This window comes from Culex quinquefasciatus, chromosome 2 (assembly GCF_015732765.1).
Source record: "Culex quinquefasciatus strain JHB chromosome 2, VPISU_Cqui_1.0_pri_paternal, whole genome shotgun sequence".
Lineage (NCBI taxonomy): Eukaryota > Metazoa > Arthropoda > Insecta > Diptera > Culicidae > Culex > Culex quinquefasciatus.
In genome coordinates, this window is record NC_051862.1 from 198,195,607 (window position 1) to 198,221,793 (window position 26,187).

The 26,187-nt window shown below is 35.4% G+C and overlaps 3 protein-coding genes across 3 annotated transcripts in view; 1 reads left to right on the forward strand and 2 right to left on the reverse strand.

Moving 5' to 3' along the window:
- LOC6042082 (fibrillin-1) overlaps positions 1-26,187 on the forward strand; it is an 86,944-nt gene that overhangs the window by 48,514 nt on the left and 12,243 nt on the right. The window lies entirely within an intron of this gene.
- On the reverse strand, positions 56-15,069 carry LOC6042079. The gene is made up of 6 exons (XM_038251647.1): positions 14,406-15,069; positions 6,121-6,247; positions 1,596-1,794; positions 1,340-1,457; positions 434-1,275; positions 56-375 (listed from the first exon to the last, which is right to left on the reverse strand). Exons 1-6 carry the CDS (start codon positions 14,585-14,587, stop codon positions 110-112), a joined length of 1,734 nt encoding a protein of 577 aa, XP_038107575.1. The 5' UTR covers positions 14,588-15,069; the 3' UTR covers positions 56-109.
- The window catches only part of LOC6042071 (angiotensin-converting enzyme), a 238,985-nt gene continuing 233,302 nt past the window's right edge, over positions 20,505-26,187 (reverse strand). The window contains exon 9 of the mRNA XM_001851173.2: positions 20,505-20,935. Coding sequence (XP_001851225.2) covers positions 20,614-20,935 — 322 coding nt within the window. The 3' untranslated portion in view covers positions 20,505-20,613. The remainder of the gene's footprint in view (positions 20,936-26,187) is intronic.

The window sequence follows — 26,187 nt, forward strand, 5'->3', positions numbered from 1 at the left end:
AGTCATACCTAAACGATTGAACTCAGGAGAGGTGATCATTACATGAGTAATACAATTTTCTACAAATTACATTCATTTATTACATTTACGTATAAATAACCTTCAACTTTCACTTCCCCTTAATCTCGTCGATCACCTTGACCGGTGTCATTTTGTCGTCCGCCGCCAGAATGGACCGCGAGAAGTGATCCGACGACGCGTTGGGACCTCCACCGATTCCGTCCAGATCGGAGTACGGCGGGTATTGGATCTCGTCGTAGATGTGCTCCAGACTGTACTTTCGAGCCTGCGCGGGGGGTTTGCTGAGCGTGAAGTTGTAGTTGTACGGCGAGCTCTTGTGCACCGAGGAGTTGTTTACCGGGACGTCGTAGTGTTCTGGGAACGAGTAGGAATTAATTTATTCTATTTTCTAAGCATCATTCTGAACCCTTACCCAGCTGAGTACTGCCACTCCGTTGATTCTTCGCCTTCACCTTCGTGTAGGTCACCTTGGGCAAATCCGGCAGCGGTTCCAGAATCCTCGGACTGTCCGGACCTCTGCTGATGCTACCGCGGCCACTGTCTACACTTTGTTCCTGATGCTGTGGCTGCTTCTGCTTCCGGTTGAGATTCTTCATGTAGGCCACCACCGACAGAAGCAGGGCCAATGTTAGGATGAGACAGGAGATTGTCGCCACAGCTTGTCGGTTGTCCACTTGTGATTCTTCCGCGGGAGATTCCTTGGCGTCGATTAGTTCTACCAGGTCCGATTGACCCTGCGTTGCCAGGTAGATCACCTCCGGTCGTTTGGCGGTTGTTGATTCTGGGTTTTGAGACTCAACCTTGCCAACGGAAGTATCGATGAAGGTTATTTCGAGCTTGGTTGTGGACGCAATGATTTCGTACACCGTTTCATTGCTGGGTTCTTCCGTGGTCGAGGTGAGGTTCTCCAGTGGGACCATGCTGACGATTGCGTTTGAGGGGAGATATTCCTGGTAGGATTCGGCGTACGTGGAGTTGATCGGTGTTGAACTAGTCTCCAGGGTGGTTGTTGATGCGGTTGAAGTTGTTGTGGTGGTTGAACTAGATTCAACCTTAATCCACTGCTCCGCAGATATCCGCTCTGTACTCTCTCCGGAGTAATTGTTCTCCAATATCCGAGTAATGTTGTCAAACATGACCAACCCTTCATCGGCTAAACACTTCCCAGTTACGTGGTGACACCGGGTAGTGTTACAGTTACAGCTGGACTTGCACATAGTTCCGTAGTAGCCCGCTGGGCAGGGTGATTCACAGCTGAAAAAAACATATTTTTTGTATCATAATGTTCTAGAAGTTACGAACACCTCCAAAAACTCACTGCGTCCCAATCCAGCCATCGGAGCACCGACAATGGCCAGTTTTGCCCTCACACAGCGAGTAGTTCTGGCAGTGGCAGCGCTGTTTGCAGTTCTCACCCCAGGTTCCGTTCCGACATCCTGTTGTAACAAAGAACAAAACTCCAGTTTATTACCTCCAGCAAAGATTAAAATTTTACGATCTTTCAATAAAACGCGTTAGAAAAGCGGAAACTTCTAATGGCCTTAACCAACCAAACACACAATTATGGTACTCACGTTGGTTGCAGTGTTTGCCCGTGATGCCGGCCTCGCAGCTGCACACGTTGGGAGCGGTGCATTGGCCGCGGCCGCAGCCACCCCGGCAGATTGGGCGACAGGCGAGGCCGTTGGGGCTTGCTTCCTCGGATGACGAATTTCGGGGCTGTTCCTCGTAGCCCTCACAGCAGTACTCGATTTTACGGGTTTTTGTGACGTTCTGGGAAAATAATGCATAAAAATGAAATAATTTTTTTTGTGTTATTTTTCTAAAAACTAAATATATATTTATGCCAATATTTTAAAAATCAAAGTTAAAAAAAATTTAGAGTGGCAATCATTCGGATCATAATCTGCTACATCCCATTCTCTAGATTTTTGAATACCTTCCAATACCAAAAAAACTTTTTCAGTTTTAGAGATCACTGAACCTTAATCGAATTCCCAACATATCTTCAGCCATAATCACCGAATTAGGGAACAATTATATCTATTTTATTCAAATAACCCCAGTTCAACTCGGCGCTCAGCGCCCTCTGGTAAAACACATCCCAACCTCAAATTACTTCCCAAAGGATTATCTAGTTCCAAACACACCTCACGTTCCACCAACCCAGTGATCATTAAAACACCTAACGAAAAAGGCAACCAAATAAAACGAATAGTTCAATAACGATTATCGAATCGCATGTTTAACGAGTGTCTTTCACTCGTGCTACTCCTAAACAAAACAAAACAATGTTCTAACCAATTAGAATGCTTTTGCCTTCGAGTCAGCGAGCTCTCTTCATTTAAATTCGATTTTACGACTCGCAGCTCGTTTGGCCACTTGGAATTCAACTCCCAGCAGGATAAAGATCCATGTCCGTCCTTTGTTCTGGACTCGCGCAATCCGGTCGTTAAGTTATTCATAACTGAGAGTTTCTCATGATCTTCTTAGCCAGTCTCTTCAACTCTTCAACCCTCTTTATGGTTTGACTTGATTGAAATCATCCGTTCCTAACTGCTGCGTCAATTCATATTCTGCGAGGGAGTCCCCGAATGTCATATTTGAGATGTTATGTGAAATCAAAACGAGCTCATTTGGCGAGAAAACGAAAATGATGATAATGGACAGTTGTTTTGCTGGTTCTGGCCGGAAGTAGTCCGCCTTCGACTTGTTGCGAAAAAAAACTTCAACCCGTCTCAGTTATCAATGGTTGCATTTTTCTGGGTAGAACAATTTTGGTGACTTTTTATCAGATTGAGTGGTGACAAATGTGCATGTAGCTGTCGCTTGCTTCCACGAATTTGACTTGCGAAAGAAATGGCAAACCATTCACAATCGCAAGAAAGGAAGGACCGAAATGGCCGCGGTCAACAACTGTGATTTATTGTGTGCGCGATAAAGCAGTCGTAAAAGCTGTTAATGTAGCGATTTACGATTATGTGCACATTACTTGAATTGAAAATTGCATGTTGCTTAAAGATCGACAGTTGAACGAATCGGATTTTTCAAAAATGAAATGGTTTTCGATGAGCAATCCCAATCCCAATCCCAATCCCAATCCCAATCCCAATCCCAATCCCAATCCCAATCCCAATCCCAATCCCAATCCCAATCCCAATCCCAATCCCAATCCCAATCCCAATCCCAATCCCAATCCCAATCCCAATCCCAATCCCAATCCCAATCCCAATCCCAATCCCAATCCCAATCCCAATCCCAATCCCAATCCCAATCCCAATCCCAATCCCAATCCCAATCCCAATCCCAATCCCAATCCCAATCCCAATCCCAATCCCAATCCCAATCCCAATCCCAATCCCAATCCCAATCCCAATCCCAATCCCAATCCCAATCCCAATCCCAATCCCAATCCCAATCCCAATCCCAATCCCAATCCCAATCCCAATCCCAATCCCAATCCCAATCCCAATCCCAATCCCAATCCCAATCCCAATCCCAATCCCAATCCCAATCCCAATCCCAATCCCAATCCCAATCCCAATCCCAATCCCAATCCCAATCCCAATCCCAATCCCAATCCCAATCCCAATCCCAATCCCAATCCCAATCCCAAATCCAATCCCAATCCCAATCCCAATCCCAATCCCAATCCCAATCTATGACATGGCAAATGTTTCACGATCATTATACTATTCATTTTATTCCAAACAGTAATTTTTTTATAAATTGTTTTCCATTACCAATCCTGAACAAATCATTTAATTAGCATAATCAATTGGGTTTTGAATGAAATAAGACAGCTGAGAGATTCTCTACGAAATCGGTCTTTTTTTTTAAATTTCAACTTTTGTTTTGTTTAATCCGGTTGAAACTTTTATGGTTTTATGGTATTTCGGTATGCCCAAAGAAGCCATTTTGCATCAAAAGTTTGTCCATATAATTTTCCATACAAATTTGGCAGCTGTCGATACAAAAATGATATGTGAAAATTCAAAAATCTGTATCTGTTGAAGGAATTTCTTGATCGATTTGGTGTCTTTGGCAAAGTTGTAGGTATGGATAGTAGTCCATATCCATGAAAAACAAATGAAACACAGTTTAATTTTTTTTGGTGATTTTCATTTTAACTTTTTGTCACTAAAACTTGATTTGCAAAAAAACACTATTTTTATTTTTTTTATTTTTTTATATGTTAAGAGGACATAAAAATGCCAACTTTTCAGAAATTTCCAGACCGAGTTATGATTTTTTGTATCAATACAGATTTTTTCAAAAAATCGAATATCGGTCGCAAAAATTTTTCAACTTCATTTTTCGATGTAAAATCGAATTTGCAATCAAAAAGTACTTAAGTGAATTTTTGATAAAGTGCACTGTTTTCAAGTTATAACCCTTTTTAGGTAACTTTTTTGAAAATAGTCGCAGTTTTTCATTTTTTTAAATTAGTGCCCATGTGTGCCCACCCTTGAAAAAAATATTTTTGAAAAGCTGAAAAAGTTTTCTATATTTTGCTGAGATATTGCCATGCAAAGGTTAAAAAACAGGAAAATTGATGTTTTCTAAGTCTTACCCAAACAACCCACCATTTTCTGATGTCGATATCTCAGCAACTATAAATCCGATTTACAATATCAAAACATAAAACATTCGCAAAATTTTCCGATCTTTTCGAATACAATATTTTCAAAAAAATTAAATCAAGACTAACATATAAAATGGGCGTAATATTGAATGTTTGGCCCGTTTGAAATGTTAGTCTTGATTTTAAATTTTTGAAAAATATTTTTTTCGAAAATATCAGAAAATTTCACGAATGTTTTATGTTTTAACATTGTAAATCGGACCTATAGTTGCTGAGATATCGACATTTGCGACTATTTTCAAAAAGTTACCTAAAAATTGATATTAGTTTGAAACGGTGCACAAATTCGATTTTATAGTTTTGCGACCAATATTTTGATTATTAGAAAAAAATCAGTATTGATTCAAAAATTCTTTACTCGGTCAAAAAATTTTACCGTGTAACAATTTTTTTCAGTGTAGGCCTAATCCATACCTACAACTTTGCCCAAGAAGACGAGACGAAGATCGATCAAAAAATTCCTTCAAAAGATATAGATTTTTAAATTTTCATAAATCATTTTTGTATGGATAGCTGCCAAATTTGTAAGGAAAATTTTATGGACAAACTAATAATGTAAAATGGCTCCTTTGAGCATACCAAAGGCACCAAAAAAGTTCCAGCCGGAATTTTTAATTAAAAAAAAATGAAAGACCGAAATCTCGAAGAATTGCTTAGCTGGTCTCATTTTGCCACCGTAATCTCCCTCCGCTGAAAACATCATGTCCAACATGGGTTTCAATCAATTTCAATTAATTTGTCAAAAATCCGTAGCCACAGAGTGACAGGCTACGCAACGCCCGGTTCGCTCAAAATGTCAGTCAAGGGGAGGCGGTCCAAGCGCGAAAATATATTTCGCTACTGGAATTATTGCCTGCAGCGCCACAGTTGTCTCGTGATAGATGCCAGCAGCGCTAATCCTTTAATTACTGAGGTCCACCCGAACGTTCTTCAAGCGGGGCTGTTGAGAGGTGGCGTGGCATGATTACGTGATCAGTGAATGACCAAGATTTATTTTTTGAGCAGTAATTTTTAAAAAGGGTTAAAAAAATACACATTTTTTAAAAAGAAATTTGAATGTTTTAAGTTTTCTACTTTTTTAAATAAATCAGTCAAAAGCTTAATAAGTCATTTTGAAAATCTTTTCCTGGATTTGATGTGTGACCAACTTAACAACTAGCAACCCGATAGGATCAACGGGTTGTCAGTATTTCGTTTACCAACTGTCTGAAGGAGTCTACAAAGTTAGGGGGTAACAATATAACAAAAAATGAAAATATACTAGTTTTGTCCCTTGAAATTTTTTGAGTTATGTCAATTTCATTTGTTTTGTTGTTCAATATTTCCCATTGTTCAGCAGAGGGTTAAACGGGATCAGCCCAGAGAACTTTGTTGCAGAAAGGCCCAGTTTTAATCACATGGTGGCACAGCTGATCTCTGCGCTGTAAAACATACAAAAAAAAAAACCAACAGACCTGTTTCACGTAGACTTCCTTGATCTCGGGCCGGTAGGACGTGCAGCGAGGCGGGATCTCCAGGCACCACTCCCTGGTCAGCACTTGGACGGTCTGGTTGCGCGGGACCGTTTCGAGCGTGGTGTAGCTGTTGGGTAACGTAGTGCGACGCCGTTAAATCAGGCAATAATAACAGTAATAATAAGATCAAGTTAGTACAAGTACCCGGTACAAAACGGTCGATGCCGTAATGGATATGTCGGTTAGTAGGTGTCGGGGGCTGGATGAGCGGTAGGTTCATCAAATTTCCCAGGCACGAAATGCATTTAATTGTACGGAACCCCCGCCTAAAATTGAGAGATGACGGAGGCCAGATTGTGGGGGCACAGATGGGTGTGTCAACAGCTCTGTGAAGATGGCATCGCGGTAGTAAGTCAAAAAGGGTCTGCTCGGTGGCAGCGTTTTTAATGACGGTTATTAATAATAAACGATTGCAGTGCAATGGTTCCAACACGGTTAAGTTGTGGAATATTTGTCAGAAGAGATGGATTGACAACGCCGAATAAATGAATCATAAATTTGGCACTTTATAAATCAGGATGGTGCAAGGTGCAGTTGGATGATTTCAATAACAGTTTGCGATGACAAAATCAAAACATATATGTTGATAAAAAATTTGAATTGAAACAATTTATCTACACCCCTTACCTGGCCTTGACCAGGATTAAACGACAAAGAATTCAATTAATATATAAAAATCTTATGTAATATAAATCAAGTGCAACAAAAGAAGGTATTTTAAAAACAAAGTTTTCATAGCAAATCCTACCCTTGACAAATCATTCAGTCTGGTAAGGCATGTTCAATATAAAAAAGCTAACACTAATTATAATGATTGAAAACCACTCGCCTATACCAGTCAAAAGTTGGTCACTGCAAACAACACAAAAACAAAAGCCGTCCAAAATAAGGCCAAGGTTTCGATGTCACTGGAACGACCAACCAAAACCAGGAGGCAACAACTTGCCAGCCAGTCGGCCAACCAAACCAAATCAACAACAAAAAAAAGTGAACAAAAGCGCAGATTGGTTACCATAACAGTTTAATTATTCCACCCAACATATGTTATATCATACATAATCACAATCACTTGGACAAGCAAAAAAAAAATGAAAAGCGACTGCGAAGAAAGAAAAAATAAAATAAACCAAGTCACAGTGACGAACCTGTCACAGCAGCTCCCCTTTAGGGTGGCGATTGCAGCACGGTCTCACCATCACTCGGCTCAACCAAAATTTCAATGCTCCAGTCCCTGGGGCGACATCAACCACATTGTCCTCAGGGGGAGGCAAGATAGAGGAGGTGGTGGTGTTGCACCCTCCAAATATGCATTCAACCCCAATCAGTCAAAAAAATCGTCAGCAAAAAAAGCGAATCAATTTCAGTTTCACTGTCAAGTGTGAGCAATCGCTCAAGTGTCAATATCAAGTTTATTAATACGATATTAGAGTAATCACACATAATGGCTATGTGAACAATTTGACCCCCTCACTTGCAGCCCCTCCCCGCTCCACTTTTAGTAGGTGAATACAAAAAAAAAATCACTCAAAACCATCGACTGTGACCGTTAACGAGGGGGACATGGCGCGGGGTGAGCAAACTCGAGCAGTCGCATTTGTTTTGCACGGTGTTTATTTGCACCTTGATTTTCGCTACTTCTGTTCCGATTCGTTGATTTGTTGAGCTTGAGTATCGCGAATTACCCGGGATCGTTTTTCCGCGCAATTTACGGCTTGTCTATCATGCTCGCTCAATTATTATGGGATGTACATAATTATTTATGTACCTAATTTGTTTTTTTTATATTCATATTTTTTTTAACACTCATGATCAAAATGTATGAGCAATTCTCTATCAAAACTAGAGCGTCCAATTTCCCGTCCCGGGAATTCCCGGGATTTCCCGGAAAAAAATATTTCCCGTTTCCCGGGAAATTTGTAAATTTCCCGGGAATTCCAGAAATACAAGCAGAAGAATACATTTTCCTACCTTTTTGGCATCAATGTTTTGAAATTATACAAAAAATAATAATTAGAGAACCTGATTCGATTTTATTTATTTCCATCTACTGTTAATATTTAACTAATCAGCTTGTCTGTAAATTTCATGTCAAGTTTTGACAACCTTTTAATGCTTTTTTAAAAAATCATTTAAAAATAAGATATTTACATCTTCCGGCCAAGATCAACATTGAGATTCGCTTGACTTTTATTTACCTTGAACATGTTGGATGGAAATTGAACTGATATAATCAAATTTTTAAAAAAGGTTTGTGTGAAAAAAATTTGTTACTAAGTATTCGAGAAATTACAGATTGAAGTTATAAATTTATGAAGCACGTGATCTACCAAGGGCGTAAGAGGGTTATACATGAAAAATATCGTTGAATTTCAACCACTTTTGAATACTCAACTTTTTTTTAATCTAATTGATTTATTAGGCTGAAAACCATATAACTAAAATCATATCATAAAACCATGAAAAACTATAAAAAACAACTTCGTATCAAATTTTCAAGTTAAAAAATAGTGTTTCAAGTTAAAAAGCGCTAGAAATTAGATTTTTAAGGTAAATTTAATGATTATTTATTTATTCACAAGTTAAATTTTTTGTTTTTTTTTTTTTTATTTGTATGGTCACTGAGACAAATTTAAAAGCAATTTTATGGTTGTGGAGCATAGATTTTCACAGTCCAAACACTTTGATTGAAAAAAATCCTTCTCAACAAAAATACTAATACTATTTTTTTCATCTGGGACGATTTGAAAGATTTAAAAATTAGAAAGTTTATATATTTTCTCAAAGTTGCATGAGTTTTTACAAGCAGTCAAGCCATTAATTGATCCTCACACTCATTTTGACCATTAAAGCTGCTGTTCTATACAATTTTGTTGCAAAAGATCAATCAGAAACAGGATTAGAATAATTTTTGATAAATTTCAAATTTCTCGGGAATTCCCGGGAAATTTGTTGAAAATTTCTCGTTTCCCGGGAATTTTGTAACCCCGGGAAATTGGACGCTCTAATCAAAACCGAAAATGGATTTTATGTGTATTTTTGCTTAAAATATTTTGAAAAAATAAATCAAGACTAGCATTTGAAATGGGTGAAATATTCAATGTTTGGCCGTTTTAAAATGTTAGTCTTGATTTAATTTTTTTCAAAATATTTTTTTCGAATAGATTGGATTTAACGAATTGTTTCATGTTTTAACATTGAAAATCAGACCATTAGTTGCGGAGATATCGACATTAGAAAATGGTGGGTTGTTTGGGTGAGACTAACCAGCAACCAGAGGTCCAATCTTCAATGTCTCTTATACAATTTCATAGAAATTTTTTTGAACTTTTCAAACAAAATATTTTTAGAAATGACCATTCATGGTCACTATTTTAAAAAAATCAAAAATCTGCAAATATTTCGCTAAAATCGAACTTTCGATGGCTATATCTTGAAAACAGACCCCTTTATCAAAGATCTGTAAAGTACTTTTCGATTGGGAGTTCAATTTTACATTAAAAATTTACGTTTAATTTGTTTTTGCATGAAATTTAATTTTTTTCCAAAAATCACTTTTTTTTCAAAAAATTAAATCTCGGCGGCAGGTTTCTCTATGGCTCAAAAGTTGCGGGTTTTTGTCCCCTAAAACATATCAAAAAATTTCGAAAATAACCGATTTTGTAGAGAGTTGCTCATACGTCATCTCTGAGTTTCAACAAACCAAGAAAATGATAGTCATTGACTGATATTACTGGAGTTCTTTTGTGAAGACAAAACCTGAAAATAATAAAGTAAGTTTTTCAAAACTTTTTTTTCGTAAAAAAAAGTAGCCCCTTATGTTTATATATGCCAAAAAAATGTTTTTGTATGCTCAAAAATACCTCTGCAATGTTTGAAAATAAAAAATAAAAATAAATAAAATTATTTTTTCTAAATGAAAAAATGAACCTTTGGGTTATTACAGATTTGAAAGTACATTAAACTTCCATGCCCCAATTTTTGTACAGTCGAGAAAAAACTGTTTGACACCAAATTTCAATCTCATCACCTTATCAGGCTGCAAATGATTGGAAAACACGTCTTTTTCGCATGTTCAAAAATAGAAGGGGTCGTACCGCCCTTCCGTCACGAGATATGATACGAGATACGAGATACGAAGCTCGGATTCGTGATCAGGGACACAGTTTCACGCAAATCGAAGAGGGATCGGGGCAAATGCTGTGTGAGTTGGCGGAGAATGGCCCAATATCAAATTAATGTTAGAAAAAATCTTTATCAGTAAATTTAAAAAAAAAATAACAAAAATAACATAAATTATTAGGTTGTTCTTTTCAGGAGTTTTTTTTGAAAAAGTCCAATAAACCAAATTTCCAGTTTTTGCTTTTTGGGTGTGTTTGAAACCGCCTTGAGTCAGGGGTATTAAAAAACACCCAAAAAGCAAAAACTGAAAACTTGGTTTATTGAACCATTTAAAAAAAAAATCCCGATTTTATCATTTGATTTTTTTTGGTTTAATCATTTATCAGAATTATTCTCATCTTTCTGAAAAAATCTAATAGAAATTTCAGTGTTGAGGTCATTCTCCGCCAACTTACACAGCAATTGCCAAGACCTCTCTTGGTTTGCGTGAAACTTTGTCCTTATCAGTAATTTTGGTCCTTGATCACAAATCCGAGGTTCATTTTTCGATAACTCGTGAATTTAGGGCTGTACAACCCCTTCCGTTTTTCAAACGAAAGAAAAGAATCAGAATATTGCAGTTAAAAATTCTGATGACGCCCAATTGTACTCAAAATTCCGAAAAAACGCATTTAAAAAAAATGCTCAAAAAAATAAACCTCAGCATTTTCTCGTAACGTAACTTCCTTTTATTTAGGACACATATCATTAAAAGGGAAATTTCCTCGTTTCGAACAAAACATTCCACATTATTTGATCAAACCTAAATGATAAAATATATCATTTTATATCATTTTCAGTATTTGTAATACTAACAACCTATTCAGGTTAAACCTAATTTATCAAGCTCCTAAATGTTCTAAAAAACATAAAGACTTCAAAAAAAATAACTGCATTTAAATAAAAAATGCGGATACACTTCAAGTAAATAAATGAAAAATTAAAAAAAAAAACTTAAGGTAAACTGGTCAGAGTATTTGTCGCCTTCAAATCAAAAAAAGATGTGTACTTTGAGATCATTTTTTTACTGCTATTCTATATGAAAGTTAAAACACAACATTAAAAATGACTCAAAATTGGTTTCTCGCTTCAAAAATTGGCTTCTCGCTTCAAATGGTTAGACACCTATTTTCGAACTCGAAATTCTAAAAAAACGGCCAAACATTACCAGAATGGTTATGTCGAACAAAGACCAAATTCTTGACATCTTGAAATGTATATGTACTTGAATTTTTAATTTACTGCCTCTGTTAAAACAAATCATTTAGATGTTTTGTTTGCTTGGGCGTCATTGTTTGGTTTTTTTCTCCCATTTTTAGAATGTTCTCCCATTTTTAGAATGTTGGGTAAAATCTAAGTTTAATTTTTCTATTAAGGGGTTACATACATGTAGAAAATCACAACATTTTATATTACAGATTATTTGATAAATCCACTCAAAACATGATTTTGAATCACTCCTGAAAGTTTCATGAAGATATTTAATGATTAAACTGAGCTAGAGACGATTTAAGTTCAAAATTTTGCCATGCGCAAAGCGGGCTGTCATACTTTGTTGGCGTTTTTCTCTAAACCCCGAGTTGATTTACGGGTGCCACGATATCTCGAGATGAGATGGACCAAATTGGCTGAAATTTTAGGTGAAGACTCTCAAGATGTATCCCGTGTGCATGACGAAGCCAAATTTTTAAAATTAGCTTTTTTAAAAAATACAAAAATAAAAAACAAACGGGTTTTTAATATGAAAAACACAAAAATATTTTTATCTTTTTTTTATAATAAACTTTTTGAAAATCGGGCTTCGTCATGCACACGGAATCGGTTTAACGAGTATTCACCAAAATTTTGAGCTGATTTGGTCAAGACTGTGTTGAGATATCATGGCACCCGTTGTTTGAAACCGCTAACTTAAAATTGCTTTATCTCGGCAACGATGCAACCAAATATCTTCAAATTTGTTTTGAAAGTAGGTGAAAATGTATATTTTAATGACATGAAAAAAGAATTTAAAAAAAGTTGAGGTGTGTGCTCATACTAACCTCTGACTTTTTTGCCAATATACATGTATGTAACCCCTTAACAAACAATTTTTTTTAAAGCCGTCAAAACGGTCCAAATGACATTTTAATGTTTATAGTTAATTCATTTTATAAATCTAACCTGGGACGGGACGGCTGGATAGAGTCTTCTTTTTGAGTGTTTACGTTTGTATTCTTCTTCTGTTTTTTGCAAGAAAATTTGTGTTCGAAAACAAATATCAAGCAATCTGTGATTCAGATAGCTTGACAATTAAAATTTTCTTGATGATGTTTTTCAACTCAGTGCTCCAGCATGCGGATGACTTTTTCTTTGGTTGAAATGTTGTTTAGTTTTCCCTCGCAGATTTTTTTTGAATTTGGCTGTTAAAATTTGCGGTTGGACGTGGGTGGAGAATCCTGAGTTTATGTTCCATCGTTTTACGGTGGATCCGTTCATAAGGAGCTGCCGGATACAAATCACTTGAAATGGTTGGCAAATCAAAGATGAGTCAAAAAGTGTTCACTTCTTCATTTTTATGTGTTTTTATAAGTAAGTTTTTAATTTTCATTTGGATGTGAAAAATGCAATACGATTTAAATGCGTTTTCTTACTTCAATCTAAAAATCCTAAAAGCCTACAAGCGAGCCTGCAAGTCATTAAATGGGAGGAGATTTTTTCCTAGATCTGCTCCTGTCGTTGTCCCGTTACGCAAAGAAAGTAAATAAATCTTTCCCAGTTCCTCAAAGAGGAGCACGTCGAATTCAACGGCAATTTTTACTCAACTTTGAAGAAAATTAACATTCCATAGGTCGCACGCCCTAAGGTGTCAGAATCGAAAGAAATGGCTGGCAAGAATTCAAATTTGTACCAATTCATTCACTTCAAAGAGCAAAAAAGTTTGTTTTTCTATTTGTGGTAATGAGTTGAAATAAAAAAGTGCGAAAAAAAAATCAAATAGGCTAAACTGTGGCCATTATTTTTGTTTGCTTTTTAAATCCAGTACGATGTTGTTTCTTCACGCCACATTTAAATTTCATGGGAATCACAGGTTTAATATTGTTCAATCTAGATGACATTTCTATGTAACGCGAAAAAAATAACAATAGTTTTAAATGGGCAAAAGAATAGTCAGTTCATGAAATGTATTGTTTTTTTAAATGAAAATGCTGATAAGTCAACATTTGGTGTATGATAGAAATAAATGCCTTTCAATTGAAAATATTTTAAACAATCTTTTAATGCAATTTACAATTATTTGTGAAATTGATTTAATTTTTTTTTAATTTTTCTCAACTCAAATTACAATACTTCTCATTTTCTCCTAATAAGAAAGGACTGGTTTAGGTTGACAGAAGCGGCCACGTTGAAAGTGGTTTAGTTTGACAATAGGTTTTTTTCTCCCTGTTTATCCCATCCCAGAATCTAACTATTATTTTATTACAATTTAGATTTGCTGTTAGTGAATTTTACAATTTCACTTTCAACATAATTTTATTTCTTGGTGTTTCTGATGCTATTTTGTGTTTTTCTTTATATTATTTGACATCTGCTTATTGTTTGGTTATAAAATTAAACCAGTTCTTTCATTTGACTGTCTGACTGATAATAGTTTACATAAAAGTTATTACAACTGTTGTCCAAGAAGTTTTCTACCGTCATATGGGTAGAATTGGAACACAGGGAGTGAATTGTGACAGCTGTTTAGCCTTGACTGCACAGTATTTTTTATTTGGTTTCGAATAGAACAGACACAAAACAACAACAATAGTGCATCGTTTTTTCATATTTCAAGCATTTAACTGCTGTCTCTATTCAGAGTTTAGTCCTGATTCGCCCTTTTTGAAGGTAGTAGAATTTTAATGCTTTTTAAAGATTATAAATTGTGTTTTTAAAGGATTTTTGGAAAGTTTCCAAGCCACACGAGGTTTGTTTTGAAGGTTAACTCAATTCGTTGCAATTTTGCCATTCATGATAGATCCGTTCCATATCCGCAACGAATCTTCCATCACGTTGTGCAAATTTCCGTTCGCAAAAATAATCAAACTCACCTCTCGTATCGAATGCAAACCGAGTGATCATCACCCGAGCTGGCACTGAAGCCCTGGCTTGCATAAGATCGGTCCAGCAGAACAACAACAATTATGAGGCCCACGACGGAGATTGCCAACTTTTGCCGCCGTCGCCGCTGGTGGACCACGGAAAAACTGGTCCCACGGATCGCTCGAATCATAACGATGCCGTTTCTGCTGCTAAACGATTATCGCCTCGAAACTCGATGATGAGGATAGTTGTCGCATGGCTTACGTCTTTATTGATCCACTATCGACATGTTCTCGCCGGTGGGATTCTTCTGAGGTTATGTTTAATACGCGAAACTATTCGCGATGTTGCAACTCACTTCGATCACGATTAATTCGTCGTTTTTTTTCCTCTCCCCACCAGCTATCTTAATAGAGCTATTATCTTGTCAGCCAACGTAATACACAGATTAAAATTAATTCAAAATCACCGTTGAAATTCACGACCGAGTTGCACAATTTTTAATTGGACCTCGAGAAACCTCAACTCACTGAACTCTTTACTTAGTCGAGACCACCGTCTTATCTTTCCAAATTTCACTTTCATCCGATTTGCGTCGTTGCGCGCAAAGTAACGCGAACTTTTGAACTAAACTGAAGCTCGCTCCCTGATCAGCTTGGTCGGTCGGATTTGTCGTGACGAGCTGATCTTCAATTACATTAGTTGCTACACTTGATCTTGTGTGTGCTGTGCATTCTTCGTTTTAGCTGCGCGATTTTGCTGTTGTTGTTGGAGGTCATTATCGTCACTATGTGTCACACAGTTGAGATGCTGCACAAAGTGTCGCACATCATACGTACGTGTCTGGGACGCTGGGAATTGCATCTCGGGGAGATCATCGCCATATCAGTCATGTGCCGAGTCGAGCATCGAGCAATTTTCGCCTCGATAAAATCAGTGGGGTAAATGGGGAGTTTATTTTGTTTGGTTTATGTTGGTCCAGGTTGTTGCCTACGATTAAAGTTGGATATCTCGTATGTTTTTTTTTATATTTAAAATATTTCAAAATCGATGATAATTTAATGTGAGCAACTTAATTACTTTTTGCAACTTTTTCGATTTTTTTCTATCTGATTTGATCATAATTTTGTCCATTAATTTCTTATGTCCAAATGACTCATTATGCATCACAAGTTTCTCCATACAAGTTGTTAGCCATGGAACAGACAATTATGAAAAAGTTTTGGGTGAGACTTAGAAAACATGAATTTTCCTGTTTTTAAACCTATGCATGGCAATGTCTCAGCAACTATAGGTCGTATCAACAAAGTTTAAAAAACCAAAACAAATAGGATTTTCTCAGCTTTTCAGAAACATTTGTTTTTCAAAAGTTGGCAAACATGGGCACTTATTTAAAAAAAATGATAACTGCTACAATTTAAAAAAAAGTTATTTTAAAATGACTATAACTTAAAAACGGTGCATTTTATCAAAATTCTACAAAAGTACTTTTTGAATGCAAATTCCATTTTACATAAAAAATAAATTGAAAAAAATGTGTGAACAAATTTTCATTTTTTTTAAAATAAGTATTGATTCAATAATTCATAACTTGGTCAAAGATTTTTAGCCTATTCTGAAGATTTCTGTTAAGTTGACATTTGATGTCCCCTAAAACATATCAGAACACAAAAAAAAATAAAAAAAGTGTTTTTTTGCCAATCAAGTTTAATTGACAAAAAAAAAACTAAAAATTGAAACAAACTTTTTTTTACCGTGTATCAATTTTTTTCAGTAGAGTCCTTAGCCACACCGAAGACATCAAATCGATTTAAAGATTCCTTCAAAAGATACAGTTTTTTAAATTTTCATAAATCATTTTTGTATGGACAGCTGCCAAATTTGTATGGAAAATTATATTGACAAACTAATGATGCAAAATGGCTTTTTTGGGCATACCAAAGGCACTTAAAAAGTTTCAGCCGGATTAAAAAATACAAAAATAAAATAAAAAACGGACCGATTTCGTAAAGAATTGATCAAGTGAAATAGCATACAACATTTAAAATCGTTTGATATCTTCATTAAAATTAAAAAAAAAAAACTAACTTAATCCACCTATGTGGTTGGAGCCTTCCTCACAACAATGGCTGTACACAAGTTTCGTCTATTTTTTAGATCCGGCTTCCAAAAAGTACATCGATATCACTTAACTGCCCACCATTGAAAAAACGGCTAATATCCACTTTTGGCAAAAATGAGATATTAGCACCAGGTGGTAGATGATGTTCCAACGCCTCTTCTGAAACTTGAATTTCACTAAAATAGTGTTTAGATTTGGCTGCCGATGCGAAAAACCAAACGGCTAATATGCCATTCTTATGGGAAATTGCCTTGACGGAGATTTGGTGACTAACACTAAAACGCGTTTTTCTCGGAAACTTGATTTGGCATAATAGCCGAATTTTCAAATATGGGAAGTTAAGTGGCCATATCTCGAGACCGGGTTGCCAGATCTTCAATGTTTTGGGCTCGTTGGAAAGGTTTTTTGATAACCTAACCAACGTTGGGTCGGATGATGGACCCGGACATAGTTTACATACATTTAAGTGAGATCCGGCTTCAAAAAAGTACATCAATATCACTTAAGTGGCCATATCTCGAGACAGGGTTGCCAGATCTTCAATGTTTTGGACTCGTTGGAAAGGTCTTTTGATAACCTAACCAACAATAGGTCGGATAGTGGATCCGGACATAGTTTACATACATTTAAGTGAGATCCGGCTTCAAAAAAGTACATCAATATCACTTAAGTGGCCATATCTCGAGACAGGGTTGCCAGATCTTCAATGTTTTGGACTCGTTGGAAAGGTCTTTTGATAACCTAACCAACAATAGGTCGGATAGTGGATCCGGACATAGTTTACATACATTTAAGTGAGATCCGGCTTCAAAAAAGTACATCAATATCACTTAAGAGGCCATATCTCGAGACAGGGTTGCCAGATCTTCAATGTTTTGCACTCGTTGGAAAGGTCTTTTGACAACCTAACCAACGTTGGGTCGGATAGTGGACTCGAACATAGTTTACATACATTTAAGTGAGATCCTGCTTCAAAAAAGTATATCAATATCACTTAAGTGGCCATATCTCGAGACAGCGTTGCCAGATCTTCAATGTTTTGGGCTCGTTGGAAAGGTCTTTTGATAACCTAACCAACAATAGGTCGGATAGTGGATCCGGACATAGTTTACATACATTTAAGTGAGATCCGGCTTCAAAAAAGTACATCAATATCACTTAAGAGGCCATATCTCGAGACAGGGTTGCCAGATCTTCAATGTTTTGCACTCGTTGGAAAGGTCTTTTGATAACCTAACCAACGTTGGGTCGGATAGTGGATCCGGACATAGTTTACATACATTTAAGTGAGATCCGGCTTCAAAAAAATACATCAATATCACTTAAGTGGCCATATCTCGAGACAGGGTTGCCAGATCTTCAATGTTTTGGGCTCGTTAGAAAGGTCTTTTGATAATCTAACCAACAATGGGTCGGATGGTGGACCCGAACATAGTTTACATACATTTAAGTGAGATCCTGCTTCAAAAAAGTATATCAATATCACTTAAGTGGCCATATCTCGAGACAGCGTTGCCAGATCTTCAATGTTTTGGGCTCGTTGGAAAGGTCTTTTGATAACCTAACCAACGATGGGTCGGATGATGGACCCGGACATAGTTTACATACAGTTAAGTGAGATCCAAATATATGTGAAAACACATTTTTATACATAACTTTTGAACTACTTATCGAAACTTCAATCTGTATAAAACTCGATCTATGGGACCCTAAACCAAGTCGAATGCAACAAGTTCGGGTCAAATCGGTTCAGCCAGTGCCGAGAAACATGAGCTAGTTTGTTGGTCACATACATACATACACACACACATACACACACACATACACACACACATACACACAGACATTTGTACAGTTTTCTATTCTGAGTCGATATGTATACATGAAGGTGGGTCTACGACGTTTTTATACGAAGTTCATTTTTAGAGCAGGATTATAGCCTTACCTCAGTGAGGAAGGCAAAAAGTATTTAAGAAAATCAGAATGTTCTAAAAACATGGTATTTTGTATTTTTTTTTAATTTTTCAAAGGAAGGAAAAGAATGTGAAAATGCATGCAAAATTTGATTCGTTTCATACCTTTATTGCAAGTTATTTAAAAAATATGTAAACAAAAGTATAACGTATACCTTTCTTTAGTAAGAAAGGCAAAACGCGGAATTTAGTGTATATTTGAGATCTTTTACAAAAGAAAAACATCTAATAAAGTGAAATATATTATTTTATTTATTTCTTAGTATTTTTGAAAAAAAAATGGAGTATTTATAATTTGATCCTTACTATATTATCCAAAAAGATTTTCTTACTGGAAATTTAACATGGTATGGTTTGAGAAGAATTTGAATTTATCGTCCGTCCTCTTCGCTTATATAATCGAAAAAATTTTTATCGTTTAACAATCTTGAATTAGCCTTAAGTGCTTGATCAACTAATATAAAATAGTTTTTTTTTAAGTTAGATAAAAACACTTGAAAAAATCAAAAAATCACGTTTTAATTTTTTTTTTTGAAATTTGATGAAGAGGTTCGTTGTAGAGTTATGACATTTTTTTTTGTAAACTTAAAAATAATATATGTTTTAAACACTCACAGAAAAAAATCATGGTAATATTACATCTGGGAAGGGGTACATCTTTTATGTCAGAAAAAATGTGTAATTTTACCTCTGAAAATGTGTAAATTTACCACTTTTCTGTTGTAATGTCGCTTTTTCAGTCTTAATTGAGGTAAAATTACATCATAAAAGAGGTAATATTCAACCTTCCAAAATTACACCTTCCAAATTTACACAATTTTTTACTGTGCTTAAAAATGTCAATCAATGTGATATTTTTTGCAATCCTGTTGTAGACTACATAACTTTCCTGTCATTATGATCATCAAACCATGAAAGGACCTGTTTTCCATCGCCAAAAATAACAGTACTGAAAAATACTTTTCAGCATCCTTCTTTATTGCTTGATTGTTAAACCTTACAGTACTTGTTTCGAAAAAAAGAATGCCTTTGAAGTTGTTAGAAACTTATTTTGCCTTGAAGGCATTCAAACAGGGAAAAATGATTTGAAAGATTGTTCTGGTAAATTTCGTATAATAAATGTCCGACTCGTTTTGAAAAAATCATCTCAAATCAAAACAGTTAAAATTATATTTCGTCGCTTGTTTGCTATCTTGTGACATGTCTGCTGTCAAAAAGAAAGGACTTGCCACAAGATAGCACAAAAGCGACGATTTATTTATTATATTGAATTTGGTGTTTCAAACATGCAGTACACGTTCAAACAAAAATTTTACATGTAAATGGTTATTGTTTTCTGCCTCCAAAGTGGTTGATTCTAAAAATTGTAAAATAATGTTGTAACTTTTTTCATGGTTTACCGATAGTTTTCATAGTTTTGAAGATACAAAATAATTAATTTCGCAACTCGTTGCATAAATTTATTTTTTGGTTCGTTAACCTGAAATTCACCCTATTTTCAAATCCTTCGGTCATCTTAGCTGTGACTTGCTTTCGACTTCTCAACATTACGCACAACGCAAAATCTTCCTTCTAACTCCAATACCCTGAGGGCACGAGAGAAGTGTCACACGCAAAGGGGCATCACACATAACGCTCACGCTTGAACTCGCTCGTTAGCTTCAAACTTAAAACAACAACTGCACATCAGGAAGTTGACGAAACTCGGGTGCTTGAGACACGGCGAGACTGTATTCGGTGTTCTTACACACTATCAGTCAGAGATCGTCGTTTTTGTAGCGATGTTGGGATTCATAGTAAATTGAACCAGATTGGCGCGGCGAGACTCAGATGCTTGTGATGGGATTTTATTAGATTTAACTTTCCGAGGGTAGTTCATGAGTGATTGACTGTGCGAGAGTTGCTTCCTGGCGAACGACAATGAACTTTCGAGAGGAGGAGGAGGAGGAGCGTTTGTTGTTTTAAAAAGTTCCAAATTGGGGGGAAGTCATCCATAAGAGACAATAATAATATTGTTTTAGATTAAATTTATTGAGAAATTATTACTTAAGCTGACCAATGCTAAAAACTAATGACTAATTCTACTTATATATATTTTTAAATGAAATGAAAAAGCAAACCCTAAATCAACCGCAGCTGATTAACATACACCTGGACAAACAGGTAAAGCCCAACAACGAAGCCACCAGCGAGTTGCACCTGAACGGCACCATTGTAGAACCCTCCAAAGACCTGCAGGTTGGCGGTTTCGATGCTGTGCTTGCAGTAATCCCCGTCGTAGATCCAACCGACGTACTCGTTGGTGCGCAGATTCTCGTTACGAAGCCACTCCTCCAGGGGTCTAAAGTACTCCCGAAGAGCGGTGCCATCGAGTCGACCCTCTCCAATTACCTCCTGAAGAACCTGCTGCCACGGTTCGGAGGCTCCACGTTCCATCAGTTGTCTGCAAGGAGATTGGGGAAAACAAAATTATCATGAAAATTAACTGTTAAATAATTTTTATTGATAGAATTTATTAATATTTTAACATAAATTATAGCCACACAAGAAAAGAAATAATAATAACAAAAACGCTTTTTGGGCTTATGTTATATGTTTGAAAAAATCCTGAACATCAGAAGGGATCTTAACTTTTATTGATCATGTCGTAATTGGATTAAAAAATAAATAAAATAAACTTTTACAATACAGTTGATCTTCTCCTGACTAATCTGTATCTTTTATGTGAATTATTTAGTTTGTTATTAAGACTTAATGCTTTCAAAAATCTTAAATTATGAAATGTTTGGATATTTCATATATTTATAATTTCAACTGTTTCATGAAAGATCAAGGAATGCCAAAAATATTTAAAATTTTAAACTTTTTTTAAACATATTATTCAGGTAAGGCAGTTGCAAACATGTTTTTGAAGAAGTTGCAGTGCAATCCTGCTTTAATTAATCATCAATAAATGTTTTTATAAAATTTTGATAAAAGTTAAGCATAAAGTTTGAAACGTATTTGCAACTGCCTTGTGATTTTTTCGAGAAATATTGATTTATTAAAAAAATATGCTAATTATACCCATTTTAAGTAACTTTTTCGGATAAAGCCGCAGTATTTATTTTTAATGTGCTAATGGGATCTAATTTTTTACTAGAAATCGGAGATAATTTCCTACATTTTGCTTTTTTGAACATTGTTGATACGGCTTTTGGTTGCTCAGATATTTTATGACCATGAAAAGATAAAAAAAAACAGGAAAAAAAATAGATTTTCTCAGTTTTATACAATCAATAAACTTTTTTCGAAATTTAAAAATCTGGCGTAACAATTGAAAATAACGAAATAAGCTGTCAATTTAAAAAGGGTATTCTTGATTATAAAATATTGAATCATTTGTTATTGAAAAGAAAATTCAAAATTGGACCATTATTTCCATTATTTTTTTTTAAAAACGACAGCAAATTACAGTCATGCCTCGGTTTTGCACTGCCCTGGTTTTATTCGTTCAGTTGCCTCGGTTAAGCATGGCCCAGTGCTTAACTGAAGAACAGAGCTTAGGCTGGTACAAATATTTTTAATAGTTTTTGTCACCCCCCCCCCTTCAAAATTGGCCCCAAAAATCAGGGGGCAAAAAAAAAAAAATTTTACAACAAACTTCAAAATTTCAATGAAAATTCAAGTGCAACCAGCTGAAATCAAATTAAATTACATTCTTCTGCGTTTAAAATCATTTTTAGCATGTTTGGGTTTATTAAAAAATCTTAAGATTATTGGAAAATTTTCGATGCAAATTTTTTTTTCGATACATTTTTTGTTTTTGTCAGATCTTAGATTTTTTGAAAACTAATGATTGCAAAACAACTGAACTAGTGTAAAATGCATTTTAAAACACTTTTTTCATTTAAATGTGAAGACTATGGCTTGTTATTTAAATTTTTATATTTTTTTATTTTTTTGCCCCCCCCCCCCTTGACCTCGGCCAGGGCCGAGGGACAAAAACTTTTTTAAATATTTGCATCGGCCTTATGGGATTTTGGCTAAATGGGAGATATTGGCTATAAACGTAGGAAAAATCATGCAAACATCAAACAATGATAGTGTTTTGGAATCGGGATTATGTCAGCTGCTAATGACATGAAAGTTTTTGTTTTACAAAAATACGCATTTTTCCTGTATTTTGAAAATGCAGTGTATCTCGGGATTTTTTCATACAATTCGAATGTAACATTTTTTTGGAAATACTCCAAATTTTTAAAATGTGGGTATCAAACGACTGGATTTTTTTTATACATTTCGAATGTTAATTTTTTTTTTCAAATTCTCAATTTTTTTACAAAACTACTTATTTTTGAAAAGAAATACCCAAAATTTCAGTTTTTCGCAATATGGTTATCAAACGATCATTTACATTTCGGATGCCTTGCAATGTCTTAAAAATACTAAAAAATCACAATACTACTTTTTTTCTAAAAAATACTCAACATTTATTACACTGAAAATGTTTGAAAAAAATCCGATCATTTGATGCCTATATTGTGGAAAACTGAAATTTTGAGTATTTTTTTTTTGAAAATACGTAGTTTTATGTAATTTTTGAGTATTTTCAAAAAAAGTTGTTTGAAATTTCGAAATGCATGGAAATATCCCGATCATTCGATAACCTTATTGTGAAAAATTTAAATTTTGAGTATTTTGATTTTTTTGTAATTTCAAAACTTTGTGTTATACCCAAGTAACCACAAACACTAAATCAAAACTCTGGTGGTCCAAATCCGGACTTTTTTGGGGCTACCCCCTAAAATCAAAGATTGACCCATCACTATGCTAAATTCCAAATTTGAGCTCATTCTGACCACGGGAACCCCTCCCTCCAATCGCTTAAAGTTTGTATGGGAAAAATCGTCAAAATGTATGGAGAAAAGCAACTGTTTTACTTTTTTACCTGTGGAAGGCGCCATAGTTATCCGATTCTTACCATTTCTCAAATGTAGAACCTTCATTACATTTAGAACAACTTTCCCAAAGACACCATATTTTTAGGATTTTTTCCCGCGAAGTTATTAGCGCCCAAAACTGACCATTTTTGCGCGGCCAGCTGTAAGGGGCTACCTAACAACGATGTTTAATTCCAATTCGTACACGCACGTGCTCTCTCTCAGGTTCAAACTCTCTTACGAGCTTGCTCGGCTGCCTGTCTGCCTGCCTGTTTGCCTACAAGCGCGTGCTGTTTCTCTGCTTGGACTTTTGTCGTCGTCGTCGTTTTCGTTTGCTATTCGCTGCGCTGCGTTGCTGGCGTAAATTGAGTAAATTTTTAAATAGGGATATTTTAATTGAAATTTATTTCTAGTTTGTTCTAAATGATATCATACCAAACTCAAGACTGGGATTTTAACTTTTCTAGAAAAAATATAACACTTTTGGCCTTTCTTACTAAAAAAAGTATAGGGTTTGCTTTTGGCTCCGACTCCAAATCAAGCTTAGTTCTCAAATCGTTTTTTTTATTTAGTCAAGTAGATTTCAGGAAGAACAATACACTTAGACAATTCATCGATTATGGAAACTGCTTTTTACACTTTTGTATACTATCAAACAAGCTTAAAAAGAAAACATTTGAAGTTTTTTCGTAGTCCTATGATCACGATTATTTTTCATTCCATACAACATATTTTAATCTGCCGAAAATATAACAAACTTCCTTACAACAAATTGCGGTATGTTTTGCCTTTGACGATTATTAGAAGTTTCTGTCAGATTCCGAAACATCCAAAAAGTGCAACGATGTCTAAAAGAAAAGCCTCAAAAATAGAGATTGTTGAGCTAGCTAGTTTTATATCTGGAATCAAAATGCCTTCGAATCGACAAGCAGTTGGTCGGATTTTATGTATTACCTGAATAAAATGAATCATTCTCTCTAATGAGCATATACGAACAACTGCGTGTAATGCTTGGAAAAACGAACAAACCCTGTTCATTTGCTTCAATTTTATTAAATGAGCCTAAGCCAAGGCCTAAGCTGTCTTTTATTCAAATTCTTTTTTTTTCAATGCACTTTTTTAAAATTTTGACCTAATCTTAGACTTTATATGCTAAATATATCTCAAAACAAACCAGCCATTTTAGTTGAAAATTATAATAAACATGCCAGGAACGCAGCGCAGCGGATAGCAAACAAAAACGACGACGACGACAAAAGTCCAAGCAGAGAAACAGCGCGCGCGCTTGTAGGTAAATAGGCAGGCAGGCAGGCGAGCAAGCTCGTGAGAGAGTTTGAACCTGAGAGAGAGCACGTGCGTGTACGAATTGGAAATAAACATCGTTGTTAGGTAGCCCCTTACAGCTGGCCGCGCAAAAATGGTCAGTTTTGGGCGCTAATAACTTCGCGGGAAAAAATCCTAAAAATATGGTGTCTTTGGGAAAGTTGTTCTAAATGTAATGAAGGTTCTACATTTGAGAAATGGTAAGAATCGGATAACTATGGTGCCTTCCACAGGTAAAAAAGTAAAACAGTTGCTTTTCTCCATACATTTTGACGATTTTTCCCATACAAACTTTAAGCGATTGGAGGGAGGGGTTCCCGTGGTCAGAATGAGCTCAAATTTGGAATTTAGCATAGTGATGGGTCAATCTTTGATTTCAGAGGGTAGCCCCAAAAAAGTCCGGATTTGGACCACCCTAATATTCACCCTTACTTAGCATTTCCAATGCTGTGTCACTTAATATAATCTTTGTAAATGTTTCGAAACATTATTGTGATGAAACATCCCGATTTCAAAACACTATAATTTTTTGATGTTTGCATGATTTTTAATACGATTATAGCCAATGACTCCCATATAGCCAAAACCCATAAGCTCTGTGCTTCAGTTATGCACGCCTCGGTTTTGCATCCCCCATATGCGGTGCTAAACCGAGGCATGACTGTAGGCAATATTGAGAAAATGTTAATTTTCCTGTTTTTTGTTTATAATTTGTTTTTTGCTTATATTTTTATGGCCATGCTGAATTAGCATGTAAAGAATATTTTTAAGCTTGCATATGGCAATTTCTTAAAAATGTTCCTCTTTCAAAATTTTACTAGAATGTTATTGATTGCATTGAAATGAAATAAAAAAGTTGACCTTTTCAGATTTTTTTTGAAAGATATCAATAAATTTCAAAATATCATAGCTTGGTTATTATTTATATATTGGATTGTATTTATATATTGGATTGCCGAAATTTCTGAGAATTGCTATATATATCTTCTAGTTCATTTTAGAAACAGTTTATATTATATTCTGAAAGCATTTACTTCAATTTGTTTAATAGATTGTATTTATGGTATTTAAGATTAAGTCACAGCAATCTTCACTTGGACATATTAAATAAATTTAAATTGAAGTTTAAATGCTTCAAATATTGAATTAAACGGATTTCACACAATCATTGCTTCATCACTAGATAACATTTTGTTCAGACGTGCGTCAAGATAGTATGACGGTAACGATTTGGTGATTAGGCAATGCATTGTTATCAACAGGTTTAGATATTTGAGATAAGGTTTGGCACCAAACAGTGCAAACTTTGCAAAAATATCATTTTTCAAACTGCTCATTTTGCTAGCTGGACTTCATACCTGTTTTTTTTTTCTTTTTTCAAAAAAAAAATAAAAGGTTTGTTAAACTCTTGCTTTATCTAATTAAAACTCCATTGAAAATATAGTCAGAC